The 18,222-nt window shown below is 38.0% G+C and overlaps 3 protein-coding genes across 4 annotated transcripts in view; 1 reads left to right on the forward strand and 2 right to left on the reverse strand.

Moving 5' to 3' along the window:
* Positions 1-6,937, forward strand: part of LOC149024800 (ketose-bisphosphate aldolase class-II family protein) — a 50,660-nt gene extending 43,723 nt beyond the window's left edge. The window contains exons 33-42 of the mRNA XM_089144997.1: positions 447-544; positions 1,385-1,529; positions 1,627-1,715; positions 1,787-1,897; positions 2,740-2,814; positions 4,393-4,458; positions 5,014-5,202; positions 5,300-5,410; positions 5,959-6,039; positions 6,499-6,937. Coding sequence (XP_089001123.1) covers positions 447-544; positions 1,385-1,529; positions 1,627-1,715; positions 1,787-1,897; positions 2,740-2,814; positions 4,393-4,458; positions 5,014-5,202; positions 5,300-5,410; positions 5,959-6,039; positions 6,499-6,681 — 1,148 coding nt within the window. The 3' untranslated portion in view covers positions 6,682-6,937. The remainder of the gene's footprint in view (positions 1-446; positions 545-1,384; positions 1,530-1,626; positions 1,716-1,786; positions 1,898-2,739; positions 2,815-4,392; positions 4,459-5,013; positions 5,203-5,299; positions 5,411-5,958; positions 6,040-6,498) is intronic.
* Positions 6,938-9,073: 2,136 nt separating this feature from the next.
* On the reverse strand, positions 9,074-11,159 carry LOC149024801 (HMG-Y-related protein A-like). Of its 2 annotated transcripts, none has more exons than XM_089142999.1 (2): positions 11,039-11,159; positions 9,074-10,861 (listed from the first exon to the last, which is right to left on the reverse strand). In XM_089142999.1, the coding sequence occupies exons 1-2, from the start codon at positions 11,051-11,053 to the stop codon at positions 10,388-10,390; spliced, it is 489 nt and encodes a 162-aa protein (XP_088999125.1). In that variant the 5' UTR covers positions 11,054-11,159; the 3' UTR covers positions 9,074-10,387. The 2 variants fall into 2 exon arrangements, with proteins under 2 accessions (XP_088999125.1, XP_088999124.1); XM_089142998.1 differs by having other exon boundaries at positions 9,195-10,861; positions 11,006-11,158.
* Positions 11,160-13,604: 2,445 nt separating this feature from the next.
* LOC149024802 (cysteine-rich receptor-like protein kinase 43) lies at positions 13,605-17,605 on the reverse strand. The gene is made up of 6 exons (XM_089144998.1): positions 17,250-17,605; positions 17,002-17,141; positions 16,677-16,887; positions 14,996-15,230; positions 14,735-14,885; positions 13,605-14,649 (listed from the first exon to the last, which is right to left on the reverse strand). The coding sequence occupies exons 1-6, from the start codon at positions 17,305-17,307 to the stop codon at positions 14,080-14,082; spliced, it is 1,365 nt and encodes a 454-aa protein (XP_089001124.1). The 5' UTR covers positions 17,308-17,605; the 3' UTR covers positions 13,605-14,079.
* Between the last annotated feature and the right edge of the window lie 617 nt (positions 17,606-18,222).

Genomic DNA, 18,222 nt, shown 5'->3' on the forward strand with positions numbered 1-18,222 from the left:
AACGTTTATCACCATGTATCCAAGATTCAAATTAATTTTGGGCACTAGTTAAAATATGAATACAGTTTCAAGGCTGAGAAAATCTGATAGAAAAAACTTCTAGCACGGAATTCAATTCCTTCTGACTAGCTTTGTATATATCATTTATAATTAAAGATGGCTGTTAACCCAACCTTTTAATTGAGAATAGAATGTTAAAGGAGAAGTAGAAAATGAAATAAGCAGTCAGATTCATCAAGATTTTGTTTTCTATAGTAAAATAGTCAAATTACAGGACACGGAAAAAATTGGCTATCACCACCAAGAATTGGAAGACCGATCACCGTCTCTCATACTAGAGGACGTAAATTTCAGTTTATAATTGAATACTTCAAGTCCATCATTCTTAGTGATGGGAACATGGTGACATTCTTAGTTCCCTCCTTTGACCTGCTTACATTCTGCAGCTGCATCAGAGAGCCTAGAAATCAACTTCAAAGTCAGTTCTGCACTGGTGGAAATTGTGCGGCGGATAACCACACGGCCTCGTTATATTCTCGCTAAGGTATGTTCACTTATTCCAATTTATAAGAACATATTCATTTATTCATGATGAAGGGCGGGCCTGGCGCAATGGTGGAGTCTCTCCATTGTGCGCTGGAGGTCGCGGGTTCGATCAGCCTCTCTGCAAAGCAGGGGTAAGGTTGCCTAGAAAGTCCCTTTCCCAGACCCCACAGTGTGGGAGCTTCGGCACTGGGTACGCCCTTTATATTCATTTATTCATGATAATGCTAGTGTTAAGCCATGGTGAGTAATAAATACATTCAACCATGGCTGCATGGTCCATCACTGAACTCCCTACTTGTCTAATTGTGTTCTAAGGTGATTTTGGTTTTTGGGAATAAATGTTGATGGAAGACAACCAGTGGATAAATCAATTCTCAGATACCCATTCTTTTGTTTTCAGTATTTCTGTTATTTTCTCCATACTTCTTCAGTATCTTTTTTTCCCCTTTAATACAAAAATAAATCTCGATTTATACTTCAAGAGTGTAAATCTGCAGAGAAATACCAGAGTTAAATGCGTCAGAATCCAGAAGAGGATGCAAGATTTTGGTACCATTTTTGTTGAAGATAGAGGATGGACTCATGTAACTTACCCTTTGTACTTCCACTGTATATGGGTCCATTCTCTATTCATGATAAGTTATGTCCTTATTTCTCTGATAATTATCCATGTGCTTCGTTCTCACTTTCACTGTGACTGCAAAACATCGATTTCTTTTTCCTTCTGTACATTTGATTATACTTAGGAGTTAAGATACTGTTTTATTCGTTCTTTTAAGGATAACCTATATATGTGAAGGAGTCTGTATTTGTTGATATCTATATACTTATGTTTCAGGGTGGAATTACCTCATCAGATCTTGCCACAAAAGCTTTAGAAGCAAAACATGCCAAGGTAGTTGGGCAGGCTTTAGCTGGTGTACCTTTGTGGCAGCTTGGTCCCGAAAGTAGACATCCAGGTGTTCCATACATTGTATTCCCAGGTGACTCATGTGTTCTGGTTTTGTGTTTATTGGCATGAGATTATGGCTCTAAGTTCAACTTGAGCCTGCAATTAAAATTTATTTTTTCATGCTTTAGGCAATGTTGGTGATAGCACTGCACTGGCTGAAGTAGTAAAACGTTGGGCCTGTCCAGTTAGATTTTCATCAACAAAGGATCTTCTTCTTGTAAGGAACTTTTGTTGAAAGTTTTTAAGTTATATTTCATTCAGATATTAACAATCCAATTTTATATTAAGAATGCGGAGATGGGTGGATATGCTGTTGGAGCATTTAATGTTTACAATTTGGAAGGAGTCGAAGCTGTTATCGCTGCTGCAGAAGAAGAAAAAAGTCCTGCCATTTTACAGGTGATTGCAAGTTGATACTAACGTTTTATTTATCTAAAAATCCCAAAATTCTGTACCAAAAAAAAATTCCCAAAATAACCATAAAGTTTTATTCTATTTATTTATACTTTATACTAAATTACATTATTACTTAGTGATTAGGAAAAAAATAACCCTAATTAGGTAGCTCCTTATTTTTTTAGCTTTTTTGTATTTACTTTTAATTTGGTGTTGCTTTTTAGTTTTTGTTATTCACTTTCCAATTTGATGTTATCAATTTTAAGAAGTTCCCATTTCCATTAGATTTTCATTTATTTACTATCTAATTTGGCATTATCAATTTTAGGAAGTTCCTTTTCTTAGTAGAAAAAAATAATTTAAGTATTCTTTTTTTGGAATTCAAAATAATAAGAATACAACTCTAAAAGTTGTACTTGATATGGTTTTTTTTTTCTAAATGAGGATAATATTTTATTTTGACTATAATTTTAGAAGGAAAAATAGACATTAAACATTCAATTGCAACGGTCTCTTAACACTGTTAGAATTGAAGGGCGCAACAATAATTTCTTAAAAAGTAGGGCTTTTAGTAATTAAACTTTAGTATAGGGGGGCAACAATAATTATCCCTTTTTTTTTCCAAAGAAGACAACTATTGCAACATGGAGGGAATATTTCTTTTTTTCTTTTAATATCTATAAATAAGCCTAATAGAGCTTATAACATATTAATACTGAGAATTTTTTGTTACAAATATGATAGACATGGTGATGCCACATACTAAAAGCATTGCTGTTTATATGATTGCTTTTACTTTTCTTATGTGATATTCGGAATACCTGAATATTTTAATTGTCTTCCAGATTCACCCTAGTGCCTTGAAGCAAGGAGGAACTCCCTTGATTGCGTGTTGTATCTCTGCAGCTGAACAAGCCAATGTAAGTTATGTATTAAAAAGCGAGGGAAAAAAGAAGAACAAAAACATCATGGAAGTGTGATGAGTCATGTGATCTTAATAAATGAATCACAAATGCATTTGTCTTTAACAATGTTGGACAACTTAATATGGTACATTACTGAATTTGTGAGCAGATTATGTGGCATACTGAATCAGAGTGACTTGGTCTGCTCTTCCAGTCAGGACCCACTCCTCTAGGTTCTGTTTTAAACAGAGTTCTGGTTAAATGAACCAAGTTCGCTAATATTTTCTGGATGCATATTATTTTTCCAATTTTTTGATGGAGTAAGCTTGGGAGGGATTCGTCAAATCTAGGTGATGTAACTATATAGGATTGATGCGTACTGGAAACTTGTGTGCTTACCTATGACAGATAAAAATTCTTGAATTGGCACACAGGTGACCACTATCTGGAAAGATATATCTACAAGCCATATTTACCAATGATATTGCCATTTGTCTAAGGACTAGGGATCCAAGTTAGCCTATGAACTAGATATTGAGAGAGTGAGTGGAGGTAAAAGTAAAGAAATAAAACCAAAAAAAAAGTTGCCCATTTCATTGATTTTTAGCATTTGATGATGTTCTTAAATCTTGGCTCCCTCAAGTTTTTCTTTGATGGGAGTTCTACAGGTGACTAAAGTATACTGGTATATGGATGAAGTCCACACAAACTATAATTTTCTTTTTTTTTGTTGGTCATCATGAAACCAGTCACAAGGACTAGGGGCGCATAGGCCGAGGGGATGGGAGAGGGGTGGGGGGAAGGTGTGGAGAGACGGAGGTTCAAACCCAAGACCTCCTTGGTCTTATTGCCTCTACATAGAATGCTACCACCACTGTGCCAGAAGCACATCTACACACAAACTATAATGATGAGGTTACCATCACTCCATTGGGTTTTCAGTCTCTTCTTCCATGGGGTTAAAGCTCCACATTTCATGTTTATAGGTCTCTGTGTCATATTCCAAGAGGGCTTGCATTTGGAGGTTGGCAGTGTGTGTTGAATAATAGTGCTTATAAATTGATTAAATAGAATGTTTGGATATCTTTGTGCAGCTCAACCCTTATATGCCAGTTGATGCTCTCCATGTCTTGCTCCCATGAAGTATATCTTAGACCACTGGGGAGCTAGATTGGGAAAATCTGTAATGAGCTACTGGGTAGGAAATGAGGGGAATTGAGAGTTACAGGTTTCTGTTATGTATCTGAAATCTCTACCTATTGATTATTAAGGTTTCCATGCATTAGGTTGCTTCAATCAATGGCTGGTATGGTACAGAGACTCATTCTATGGACTGATATAATCAGTATTCGTAAGACCCTGGGAATACCGGTGCTCGGGCCGTTCTGATTATTCTTCTTTGAACCTTAGATGAAAAACTTGTCAGCTATATGGATAGGATAAATCGTGATAAATATGATATATGGGGTTGTATAGTCGAGGAATAAATCCACTTGGTTTCAAACTTTATTAAGAACATGCAATAAGTTATTGCTGTGTACTTTACACACTGCATTTCTCTGTTGATATAAATTCTGTACTATGGCATGACAGGTTCCAATAACTGTTCACTTTGATCATGGAAGTTCCAAGCATGAGCTGCTTGAGGCGCTTGAATTGGTATGGCTAAACTTTTTCTTGGTCATATTCCTTTCTGTTCTTATTAGTCATTAATTTGTTTCCTATCATATGGGTGTCTTAGTCTTTACTTTGTCAAGGATGTATATAATTAAAGGATTACGTCTTATATAATCTACCAGCCATAGGCAGAGACAAAATCTGATTTAGGACTTATTTTAAGTTTGGGCCTTCCAAAATGAGTCATTTCCAATCAACCAAGCTAAGGCAATTGGATCAGGTAGAAGAAGCCAAAATGGGCAGGGATAGGCCTAAAATGACTCTTATGGGGCCGAGGTGAAGAAAGACACATTTAGTTAGGTCTAATATGTGTGGCCTTGAATAAAGCAGACCGGAGGGATAGGATTAAGGACCCATGTAGATGACCACATTTAGTTAGGAACTTGGGTTAAGTCTGGGTTGAGTTGGGTTGAAAGACATGTATTCTCACCCCCAATTAAAATGTTTGGACTTACATGTACAATTGATTTTAATCCATATCTCCACGTGTTATCATTTTCTATTCTAATGATATGGTTGATTTGGTAAACATGGCAGGGATTCGACTCGGTTATGGTTGATGGTTCACATCTTCCCTTCAAGGAAAATATCTCATTAGCAAAGTACGTATCACTTTTGGCACACTCAAAGAGCATGTTAGTTGAAGCTGAATTGGGGAGGTTATCTGGAACTGAAGATGACTTGACTGTTGAAGATTATGAAGCAAGATTAACTGATGTTACCAAGGTGAATTCCATTTCCATTGGCACTAAGCATCTTTTGGTAGTATTGCTTTATAAAAGACTTACAGAGTAACATCATGATTGGTTCTATGTGAATGCAGGCTCAAGAATTCATTGATGAGACTGGTATTGATGCATTAGCTGTGTGTATTGGAAACGTTCATGGAACATACCCATCAGATGGCCCAAAACTAAGACTTGATTTACTTAAGGTGAAGTATATAACTTGGAAGTTTCTTTCAGCTATTTAGTTTTTCTTTCGCTATTACATAAGCTTAACAATCAGGATCTGAAACTACCATCTGTAATTGTGAAGAGGGGAGAGACACAAGAGGGAAGGAATAACGGGAGAGAGAAACCACTACCTGTAATTGTGAAGAGGGGAGAGTGAAGCTGCTGAAAGCACCAGCTGAGTCTAAACATTTTAGACTTCCAATTATGTATTTATTTTAACGAATAAGGAGTAACCTTTATATAGGCTTAGACCAAAAGTAGACTTGAACGAGGTTACCAAAAGTAGAGTTCCAATTATGTATTTATATTACAACTAAGAACTGCACCAGGTTAGGATTAACAGTGAGCAAGTGGTTAGCATATTTTTGTTTGGTTTGTTACTATATTGGTTGGGTTGCAATCAACCAGGGATGAAATGGAATATTGAGGTTCAAATTATTTATAGTTCATCAAGGACTGGTCAAGCTAGTTAATTTGCAGCGTTTCCTTGTTAACTGTGTTGTTGATGCATTTACCATTTGTCCAGGAACTGCGTGTTATGAGTTCAGAGAAAGGAGTTGTTTTGGTTCTTCATGGAGCCTCTGGATTGCCCAAGGAACTTATAAAGGTACATGTTTGATAAGGAATAAAATTAGGTTTCAATCCATTGTTTTCTTCTCTATTAAAAAGAGGGAAACCAGCACTGCTGGAATTTTCTTAACAACATTAAATGGAAATGGAAACGGAAATTCACCTTCGTAACATCAGTTAATCATGCTTCATGGAAAGCACTAGCTGGGGCTTGTCTTGTATGGCTGTAATGTATTGCACTTAATTCATAGTTATGGTATACTAAAGACCAAATTGTCCCAGCCCCATCACCCCCACACTAAATCAAAAAAGAAACAATTGTCAATTCCCTTTTTTCTTGGAGTGAACATTTTTTTTCTTCATGAAGCATGGCAATCAAGATTTGTAGCACCTGCTCCCAAGTGAAATCTACTATAGATGTGTATCTGGTGTCTGAAGAATAAAAAAGATTAGTACCTTTCTGGAGAGTTTTTTAACAAATCTTGAATTTGAACAGGAATGCATAGAGCTCGGTGTAAGAAAGTTCAATGTAAACACAGAAGTCCGCAAGGCTTACATGGAATCACTCCGCAGCCCCAGTAAAGACCTCATCCATCTGATGGCATCTGCAAAGCAAGCAATGAAGGTCGTGGTTGCAGAGAAGATGCGGCTTTTTGGTTCAGCCGGAAAAGCATGGTAAAACATCTATGCTCTAGGTCGCTGAAGAAACTTTGCCATGAATTGATGAATCAGAATGCAACTAGAGCAATGTGCTATACTTGTCTTTTTAATATTCGCAGCAAGTAGATAAGTAGGCTACACATCCAAGGGAAAAAAAATGTAATTGCTGGAAGCAATGTTTATGAATTGTGTATCAGGAAATAAACGGCAGAATCAGCTTTGAAACTGTGCCAGTCGAAGTAAAAATTCATGGTAGTTAAACGAGGGGGGGGAGGGGGGGGGGGGGAAGTTAAGGTGAGTTTTTATTTTCCACCATTTGAAATGAAATAAAATCTGAAATAATTAGAAGCCCAATTGAAAAAAAGGTTCTTTGTTCATGGGTTCTGTTAACAAGAGGGCTTTTGCAGGTAAAGGGATTCTGAGAACTGAAATGCCATCTCCATGCTGTGTGAAATATCTAATGAACACATTTGTTTGGTTGAGAATATCTCCTCTCTCCCTATCTCCACCATCTCTCGACAAGAAAGATGAACTTCCTCATTATGTTGCCTTGAAAAGAATCTCTCTGCTTCCTCAGCAAGTAGGCGTCACTTCTGAGACCAGATCTTCTTCGTTGTCGACTTATAAAACGATGTATCAACAGAAATTAAACAGAATAGAATCCTAAATCTCAGCCAAGTAGGCAATTAACAAGATTTTCATCACTAGTCGGAAACCTGAAGCAGCCAATGTTTCTCAACCCATTAGGAGTTTGAACTCCGAAGGTTAAAGTGTTAAACCCAAAGGGCTCGACAGAGATTGTTTGTCATATTTTGAAAGATTAACATGTATCACTTATCCTTTCAAAATTTACACTTGATGGAGAAGGGCAGTGACACGACTTTCATCCAGAAACCCACCTCTCAGCCTCCGCGTCTCATCTCCAGCAAATCATCTGTAAACTCATCTCTAGATCTACATCATCTGGTCTCTTCACCCCCACCCCATCCCAGAAAAACTTCTAAATATGACAACCCAATTTCTTAAAAATTTGGTTTTGGTCTCTCTTTTGAGGATTTGCATTTATTTACTCTAAACCACCCTCAAGGTCTAGCCATTGAGAAGCCTACTAAAATTTATCAGCAGCCAGGAAGTGGTAGGGTAGGACCTTGCTTCGGTCCTGTGCAATTATGGTCATGTGGTACATTTCGGTCTATTGAAATCTCAATCATTGAGATCCGATGGTCTGAAAATTTTCATGTACATTAAATGCAATGACTGAAGCAATTTCGGGTAGAGTAAATATTGTTTCACTAGTACCTCAAAGCCACCATGGACACAAATCTACTACTGATCATGTTTTAATGCATATGACTGGAACAATTTTGGGTAAATAACTACTGTTTCACCAGTACCTCAAAGCCACCATGGACACAAATCTACTACTGATCATGTTTTAATACACATGACTGAAACAATTTCGGGTAGGGTAACTACTGTTTCACCCGTACCTCAAAGCCACCATGGAGACAAATCTACTACTGGTCATGTTTGAAAAGAACAGTGTTTTATGAATTTGAGAGTGTAGAGGACTGTACAGGACCGTACTAACCTGGCTACTCGTCTAAGTTCCTCGTTCTTTTTCGTACTCCAAGTCTCCAACACCACCAAAAGATTAGGATTCAACTCCTCTATCTTCTCTTTTGTGTGCCCTAAAGTAAAGGGTACATCTTTTACCAAAAAAAGAGTTAAATGGGCACATTCACCTTAGAGAATGTATTTCGCAAAAGTATGATGCATTGACACTTATCAGTTAGGTTCTTGGAATTTCTTTCTTTCTAGAATAATGATCAATAGACAACAGCACTTTGTCATGTAGCAAGTCACTAATGGTGTTCCCTATCTGAGATTACTTGTCAACGTTGTCTAAAGAATTACCAAACATAATTAACTTTTTTCTTCTTGGCTTCTTATTGTGTGATGGGAGGGATGGGAATGTACCTGGGAATCTTGAGAACCTTTCTCCTATGATCTCAGTCTCGCATAATTGTAGTCCTCTAATAGGTGCATCTTACACATAAATTTCTTATTATTACAAGAATGATTCCCATATGAGAGTATCTGAGCTAATTTCGGATGGATGTGCCTTCCCCTTACCTACGGAACAATTTTAATAAGCTTTAAATTTTGTCTTTCCTCTTCTTTTATGCTATATAATTTTGAAAATGACAAAAGTTTCTCATCATGAATATGTTGAAATATAATCAAATCAGAAATGATTCTGTAATCTCTTACTGTTCTCTTGGTAAGCCGTCTATTTAAAAGGAATTTAGGTGAGCTGAGTTCATCAGATGGGTTCTGACTTCTCTCTACCAACTCTAATGATGTCTCATTTGGCCACCATATACGTGTAGCTACCGTGGAATAACAGTCTTGTGGGCCACCAGCTCATATCACACAAGGATTTGCCAATATTTTGAACATGATTTTGCCCCCAACGTTTCTCCAAAATCATGGTAGCCATATTATTTTGTCAGGTATCAGCATTGGATGTGACGTTAAATCATAAAACCCCAGTTACCAAAAAAACAAAAAACAAAAATCATAAAACCCTGAGTTCAAATTTCCAACATATGGAGGGAGAGAGAGAGTGAGTGAGAAATTCTAACCAGAAGTGAATGAAAAAAGTATATGAAGAATCTCACTTTCTTTCAAACCAGGAGACCACTCTAACAAAGTACGGAATTGGAACACTCGAGGCACTAAAATCCTTGACTCCTTTCCCCAGTGTTTGCAAAGGAGCGAGAGCCAAGCTTGGGATTTGGACCACCTTGCTCAAAACTGAAGGAAACTGCTGTAAAAGGTTTGAGGACTGCTTTCTTTTTTCCTTCGATGATCATCATATCACTCAAAACCTTTTCCACTAATATCATCCAATTTATTGACATCTAGCAAAAAAATATCAATTGCCAAATTACAATCTGATATCATCACAAGAATCTTCCCCTCACCATTAAATTGCCAGTACAATCTCCAAAATTCCTAGCTGGATATTAATTGAAAAAAGGCCGGAGCATAGCAAGCAACAGCATTCAAAGTAAAAACCCCTTTTATAGAACCCAAGTGCATTTCATTACATTGCATTGCATTAAATATCCCCACACAACTCTTGTTTCAGGCCCTACTCTTAATCCTGTCTTCCAAATCCAAAAGAGGAACAAATTCAACCCTCTTCTTGGTCTGCTAAATGCTAGTGTCACATGGTGTACATCTTTGGCCCCAGGACAAAGACACAAGAGAGAGAGAGAGAAATCATAAAGAAAGCGTACACATACTGAGACAAGGAAAGCAGGAGCTGAATGGTGGAACCTCCATTAATTATGTAACTTTACCTACCCTGAGTGATCTGTCAAAACCTACCAAACCCATGAACAGATGGGTATATCTTTACCAGGCAAATCGCACTAAGAGTCAAACAGATCATGTAAAGAGCGAATTAAGTACAACAAAACCAAAAGCCGAGACCATGGAGAGATGGGTATTTTGTTTTCTTGGTAAACTCTCAAAGATGGGTAACTAAAAGACCTCAAGATCACCATTAAATTAGTCTCAGAAGTTTTAACAACAGAAGCTCCATAATGTACATGCTATTACAGACACCCACAACACATCCTAATGAAACACTCAACAAAAATAAAATAAAATTGGGAAAAAAAAAATCAGAAATTAGAAAAACTACAGAAACCTTAATCAAAACCCGTCGAAACAAACGGGGCTCTCACTTTAGGTGGCCTTCCACGAGGTCTAGGAGGCCCTGTCCTTGTCGCCGGCGGAGCCCCACCTGTTTTCGCCTTCTTGGGTGGCCTTCCACGGGGCCTCCCAGAGGAGACTTTAGGCGTTGGAGCGGCGTTAGGGTCCCTAGGTTTGGGCGGGCGACCTCTTGGCCTGGGCGGAGAAGCAACATGGCCAGGCGGCAAAGGAACTTTAGGCTTTGGTGGACGACCACGGCCACGCTTTGGAGGAGCATTAGGGCTAGGCCGCATGTAATTATTCTTCACCAACACTAAATCGCCACTCTCTTTCAACCTGTTGAGGTGGATTGAGAGCAAATCTGAGTGCCCCGCAGGCAGATCTGCGTATTGTGACTCAATGTACTTGGAAATCGCCGACTTGTTCGATCCATTCTTGTCGTTCAAGGCAGCGATAGCTGCAAAGATCATCTGAAAGCAGCAAAAATGAACAAACCCATATGATTTTCAAACCCATTAAACTCACAACATGCAAGAAAAGAATTGTGTAGAAGAAGAAGAAGAAAAAATGTAATAGTATGGTTAAGAGGGGTTTTCCTGAGAAACCCAGCTTACCTCTGGGTACTGAGGAAGTGAAGGTTTATTCACCTCTTCCGTAGCCATGGAAGTTGACCCACCAGAGAACCAACAAGCCTACAGATACAGCTACAACAACTACAGGAACAGGGGAAGAGAGAGAGAGAGAGAACGAACCTGATGAAGATAAGGAAAGTCTGAAGGGATTTAAAAGGGGTGATTTTGGGATAACATCGAATGGAAAAAGCAGTAGCATCAATGGCTGGGGATGGCTAGAATCTATTTTGATCGGAGCGTCTACATTTAACGTAACCACTTCACACAGATTGCTGGCGTGTAAAGGTTGGTCTATCTTTCCATATGCGAAATGCCAAAAGTAACCTTTAGTCGAAGATGAACAAATTCAAAATCGGAAAACCATGTGCCATCAATGGTACTTAAGTTCTTTTTTTTTTGGTGAAAACACTTGAGTCGCACATATAAGCCCAAATCTTCTTCTTCATCAAGTAAATCTACATCGTCTGATCTGCCATAGATTGGGTTGACCGTTGTTGACCTCCAGATTGATTTCTTGAGAATCAATCTAGACCAGATTTGTCTTTTGACTCTAAGTTGAGTGTGGGAGTGGGCCCACGTGACGATCCTGGTTTTGTTTTCTAACAATGTGGGGACCATTTGATGTCCACGATAACGTTGTCGGAAAATTGGAGCTTCATGCAATTTCTATTACTAACCTCCCAATCGAAATATTTTTACAGAGGATCGGGCGCGCCGCCCAAAGCGCAGGGAAAACAGACCAGAAGGTTACTAACCTTCCCAATTTCATCAACCACTGCAACTCCCTAGAGCAGTGAGGGCAAAACAGTCAAATAAAATTTCAACTTGAGAGGAATCAGGCTTCTTTTTCGCGTTCTGATTGGTTCAATTTATGAAGCAAACCCACTCCAATGCCAAATGTTAGTATTTAACTAATATATCAACAAAACTTCAAAAACTTATGGAGCAAGTTAAGCTATGCGAAATTCTTTAATCTATCTTATCTTATACTAGGCTGCTAGAATAAATCTTATTAGATATATAATTTGATAATCATTTATGATTTATATAAAATTGAGTCAATTTTTGCTAGTTTCTATTCTATGGTTGATGGATGTTTTGATGTCTATCCCTCTTATTGATTGTCTCGACAATAATAACATGACCACATCATTCGAGTTTGCAATCCCACCACAAGATATTTGCCAAAAGAGGAAATGGTCCATTTGGATGATGGTAATAGTTAAGGAGCCTCATTATTCTTTCTATAGATGTAGAGCATTTATAACCCTAAATAAGTGTCGCACAACAATGCAAGAAAACTTTATTCACATCAATTTTGCAAGTTGGACCCACCTTCACACATGGCCTACTTTTGGTATACGGGCAAGTTTGTATCTACCCAACTATAAAGGTAGACGGATGAGTGGATGGCTTGCCAAGGTGGAGAGCTTCTATATGATTGAATAATTGGAAGGGGGAAAAAAATATATATATATATATATATATATATATATATATATATATATATATATATATATTTTTGCATTATTTTTATGTTTATATATGAAAGAACAACATAGCAACAAAAGCTAAACTTGCTAAGGGATACATAATTTTAATATCCGTTTGATAACCCACGAAAAAACAGTTTTTAGTATTTATTGCTTAAAGAAACAGGAAAATTGGCTAAAAAAGTTTGTGAGAACAGTTTTTTTGGCATGATTTTTGCAACATGATCTTGTGAAAATTTATGCTTCTCAAAACACTTTCAAAGCAATAACTATTTGTTGTTGAGCGCAAACTAGAAGGAGTATTTATGAAATTTGGCACTCTTAAAATATCAACATTCTAAAATCTTCTCAATACATTGATAAGGCTCTTTCGTGTTTGACAGAAAGAGGATGAGAGTTGGAGTTTGAAGTCCAATTTAGAGTTAGAGTAAAGCAATATGAAAGATAATTCAAACACCTATAGATGTTGTTTATACTTATAGAAACAAGTTTTATCAAATACCTAAAAAAGTATTTTTGCTTCCAAAAGCATTGGAACTGTTTCAGTACTTGGAGAGTTATCAAATGAGTCCTTAGTTTTTCAAATTTTAGCAATCTTTAAATTTTTTGATTTGCTATCCTCCTTTGCAGCTTATTTGAGAAATTGTAACGACACAAATTTATCTCAATTATAGATAGAACACCCTTTCGTCTTCTGACATATATTTGCTCAACAACTATATATGTACTTAAAACATACAATTCAAAGTGTGTGAAAAAGGAAAGAAATGGTTTTCTAGCATTGAAAAATAAAACTTTAAGAACATTAACATACAACACTGTGAAGTGTATTTAAATCTTATGTTTATATGTTTTTTTTTTTTTTTTTTTCTGCATTATCAGGGGGAGGGGGGAAATCAGTGTCAAATTCATGTCACATATAGGTAATGATGCCATAAGAAAGCACTTCCCTGTATACTAATTAATCATAACTTTTTTTGGGGGGTAACCCACTAATTAATCGTACTTGAAAGCCTTAATTGGTCCCTCAAAATTCCTTACTAATTGATGCAACATAGAATTTAGATCGATCATTGGAATTTGGGGTGTAAAGTTCTGGGGACCATTGGAATTTGGGTTTAAGTTGTTTAGGCCCAAGACACCTTTGCGTCAGTCTACACAGATGGAAATCATGCCCACGCCATGGGCCAACTCCAAAAGCTTGGTGTTTTCACAGAGGACCCTCCAAGCTTTTTCTTCTTCTACTACTTCTAGTTCCCCTGAATACTTCAGAATTCTGATAGTGATAGTGTGATCGATACAACTGTTCTCTGTCAAAGTTGTCCTCTTTCGAATTCATGCATTACGAAAAACACTATATTTTAGCACAAATCAAAGAATCACAGCTGAGAGCCACTATCATTAATTTTTTTTTCCAGTGGGCGAACAGATCAAATTTACAGAAAGATAAGAAGAAATAAGAATCGACAAAACAAGCATGGGGAGATTCTACAGTTTCTCATTATATGATACATGGAGATGAAACAAAATCTACCCAAAACGTTAGATGCCGGCTACCCTTAATTACTTCATGGGACTCTTCCCGTAAGAACGTAATTTGGGGCTACTGGGAGGAGACATGGTGGTTGATGTTGTCCGAATTGTGTCGGAGGAGTAATCTCTGGATGAACCAACTCCACTGGAAGAACCGGCCCCGGACGAAGAAGCAACGTGCGATCCGTGATAGTGAGTTACCCTATGACCTCCAGAACCGTGATAGTGCACTCTGCCATGCTCGCTTGTGGGATTAGATGTCCTATTAGTTGACGACGTCGATGAAAATGTGTTGGAGTACTCTTCGGAAGATCCACCACCACCACCACCACCACCACTGGAAGAGGTGGCGTGGGGTCTACGAGACCTTCTATACCTAGAACCAGGATTGCCTGGTCTGCCGGGTTCCTCGATCTGTTGGCCTGGTTTCTTTGATAGCATCACCACCACCCGACGCATCGACGGTCTTGCCTTTGGGTCGCCTTGTGTGCATAGTAAACCGATTTGTATACACATTGCCACTACTTCAGCCGCCGCGGTTGATTGTAGCATTGGGTCCATCACGTCCAAGCTTCGACCTTTCTTGTAATGCTTCCATACCTACAACGTACGTACGTACCCACGATCATGAGTTTCACAGAGACGTTTTAACAAACAGATGGAGAGAAAACTGTTAACAACATACCCATTCGAGTAGGTTGAGGCAATCTGGATCGGCGTTGAAGGTGGAGTTCTTCTGCCCACTGATCAACTCTAGAATCACCACACCATAGCTGTACACATCTGCCTTCACCGACAACTGCCCATGCATCAAGTACTCCGGTGCCATGTATCCACTGAAAACACCCACAGAGAGAGAGAGAGAGAGAGAGAGATTAATAAAACATCTATAAAGAAGGAAGAAATTGAAATTTAAGAAGAGAAGAGAAGAGAAAAGAAAACACACTTGGTGCCTGCGACGCGAGTGTTGATGTGGGTGGCATCCTCAGGGTAGAGGCGGGCCATGCCGAAGTCAGCAATCTTTGGGACCCACTTGTCGTCAAGAAGAATATTACTTGCTTTTATATCCCTGTGTATTATCACGCTGTGCGCGTCTTCATGCAGGTATAGCAATCCTTTTGCTACACCCGTTATCACGTCGTACCTTCTCTGCCAATCCAATTCCACCCTCCCCCTCACATCTGCATTAAGTTCAATACGATAAGTTTCGAAATTTAAAAATGGCAATTAGATAGACAAAAGAAAGAAAATGGAATTTCCATTTTCTTGTGCTACAGGCAGTTTGAAAGCGGCGTGAAACCACCAGGTCAAAGTCAAAACTCGTACCATCGTACGAAATTTAAACTGTCGGATGATTCCTCCCTAACCCAAGTTATCTAACGGCAGAGAAGAGAAGGAGACCAGAAGGGAGCAAGCAAATATAACCTAATCTGGAACTTTTTTTTCTAGAGGAAAACAGGTCAATAGTCAAAAAGCAGTTGCAGAAGGGACCACTCATCTATACACTGACGTGCAGACACCTAAGGCTTTCCAACCTGGCATAATACACGACAACCGTGTGATGATATGACTAGTATTGCATTCACACACGTCATGATGGGGACCACATGAACTTGACGCGGCATAGAAATTCCCTCCAATTACTACAGTGTTGCGTGAGCAATGATCTCCTACCACATCATGTCCACGTCAGCCATGAGCAAAAGAAAAAAAAATTCTTGGCAAGCATCCGCCGTCCATATATCACAATTGTTTTTTGCTAAACGATATATCACCATTCAATAGAGATATGATATATGGTGTCGTACTAAAAAATATATATATATGATTTCAAATTTATTTATAAAACATATAAAAAATTATAATTAAATTTAAAAAATATTTATAATTTATAAATAAACCTCAACCTTTCAATGTAATGTTAGGACATATGTCAGCATCTTCAAGAAAATGGATAGTCTCTTTCTTTATTGAAAATAGACAGACTATTTGGTTTTTCTACAGTTTTTTAGGAAAAACCCCGAAACCGAACTGATTCATATCCTAATTCCTAACCCCGTTGATCCCTAACATGGTGCACGTGATGCAGAGCCGTAGTTTTTTATAATTTTTATAATTTTTCTTAATTGACTGACTGACTGATTGATAAATTAGTGCCGGCGTAGATGTCTAATATGAGAGACGGGTCGGGTCATCCAATCTAATTAAGGGTAAGAAAGAAGAAGGAAACGATGGTGTGGCGTGAAATGTTTTAAAATACAATCCGGCAAAACAAATGTTGGAATCGCGTTCATATAGCAATTAGCAACATAACGAACTGGGTCCCACTTCCGAGACGCTCCCCCTCTCATCCGTGGAAGGCGTCGGTATATCCGCCGGAGGATGAAATGAGAAATGAGAAAAGGGAAATTTGGAAACGTAAAAAAACCACCGCCTTTGGACCAAAAAAGAGAAAAAAAAAACCACCGACACTTGCAAGGTGAAGGGGAAAGAATGATCAAATCTTCCTTAATCGATCATTTCCCAGAAATTACTTCTGGTTACAGATATAGATTTTCAGTGCCGATTTTCATAGATTCATGAAAATTGATGAAATGGAAATAGAAAGGGATATGAAGATTACTCACTGAAGAGAAGTTTGTCCAAGCTCTCATTAGAGACATATTCGTAGACCAGAAGCTTCTCTGTTTCGTGAGCACAGTAACCCAACAGATTCACGACGTTTCTATGCTGCACCTTTGCCAGTAGCTTAGCCTCGTTTGAGAACTCCTTCTTCCCTTGATTGGAGCTGTGCGATAGCCTCTTCACTGCTATATCTCTTCCATCTCCCAATTTCCCCTGTATGTCATTCATTCACAACCATCAATGAGAATACATATGATTCTGCGCAGAAATCAAAACCCGAATTCTCGAAATCAATCATCATAAAAGTCAATTAAATAGACAAAAAACCTTATAAACAGGGCCAAATCCACCCTCCCCAAGCTTTTGATCCGAGTGAAAATTTCTGGTTGCTGCAACTAGGGCTTCTAGAGAGAATTGCTTCTGTTCCTTTGCGGCAATCTTCTCCAAGTCCTCAGACTCCGATGACTCTAATTAATTTGAAAAAGAAAAAAATCCTCAGAACCATTAGAGAGTACTGAATTCGAGATTAAGCAACAAGGAAAGAAAAGACAGGGTTTGGTTTTTCTGTTGTTTACCTTTAGTAGAATGCTGTTTGAAAGGCCACATATTGTGCAAGATTTTTGATGGTTTCATAGTCTTGTGTTAAGATCGATCGATTGGTGAAGATAACTGAAGACCCACATATAAATGTGTATTAGGTAAGAGGGTTGATAACTGGATTGACTGACGGTGTTTTCGTTCCTGGGTTCGTCTTAGGTACACTTGTAACGCAGGAGACGAATAGACGAATAGCTTTCCCTGAACCTCTCTCTCTCTTTCTCTGCGTGTTGCGTACACCCCCACACCTCTCTCTCTCTCTCTTGCTCGCGTTTGTGTGGTGCTTCTTCTTCTTCTTCTTCTTCTTCTGGGGCTTTAAAACTATTTAAATTGCAATGTAAAACGAGTAAGAGAGGAGAGGAGAGAGCGTGCGTTGACCACTGTGACTAAGAAGAACCTCCGCGTTGTAGTACTCGGGTTTTATTTAATTTTCCCTAGAGATGAGAGATTTTTTTTTTTTGTATTTTTTTTTAAAGGAAATTGCACTCACACCTAAAATAGAGGCTCTATAGCATTCTTTTATGTTTAAAAAATACATAGGCCACCAAAGGTGGTATGTACAAGCGGTTAAAGACCCAACTTTCTTAAGGGAGTTCATGGGTTCACACCCACTCAGCAACATTAATATAAAGCTCCCCCTAAGGAAGTAAATTATGGTGCGCGCAAGCTGGCCCGGATGAACCTCAGTTCAAAATAATAAAAAAATACATAGGCATGATTTTGTTAGAACGATTAATGATATTATCACAAAGACTATTATACCCTTTTAATAAATTTTATTTTCATTTACCCAAAAAAAAAAAAAGACATTCTTCCATGTGTAAAGCTTATTGAGTAAATTGTCTCCGCCACCCCAAATGGAGGTATGTTTAAAAAAGACTTTAAAATTGAATTTTCATTGGATATATTTATCAAATTTATCACTGCAAATCTTTCAGATACTATTTATTA

Source organism: Hakea prostrata, chromosome 2 (assembly GCF_041222555.1).
Source record: "Hakea prostrata isolate BN-2017 chromosome 2, UWA_Hpros_2, whole genome shotgun sequence".
Taxonomy (NCBI): Eukaryota; Viridiplantae; Streptophyta; class Magnoliopsida; order Proteales; family Proteaceae; genus Hakea; species Hakea prostrata.

Bases quoted from the DNA above. Each gene is read 5' to 3' on its own strand.
- LOC149024801 (XM_089142998.1), bottom strand. From the start codon at position 11,053: ATGGCTACGGAAGAGGTGAATAAACCTTCACTTCCTCAGTACCCAGAG. The intron at 10,862-11,005 runs GTAAGCTGGGTT...TGCTGCTTTCAG, and splicing joins CACTTCCTCAGTACCCAGAG to ATGATCTTTGCAGCTATCGC.
- LOC149024802 (XM_089144998.1), bottom strand. From the start codon at position 17,307: ATGAAACCATCAAAAATCTTGCACAATATGTGGCCTTTCAAACAGCAT. The intron at 16,888-17,001 runs GTTTTTTGTCTA...AATGACATACAG, and splicing joins GATTTGGCCCTGTTTATAAG to GGGAAATTGGGAGATGGAAG. The intron at 14,886-14,995 runs GTGTGTTTTCTT...GGGTGTTTTCAG, and splicing joins ACTCGCGTCGCAGGCACCAA to TGGATACATGGCACCGGAGT.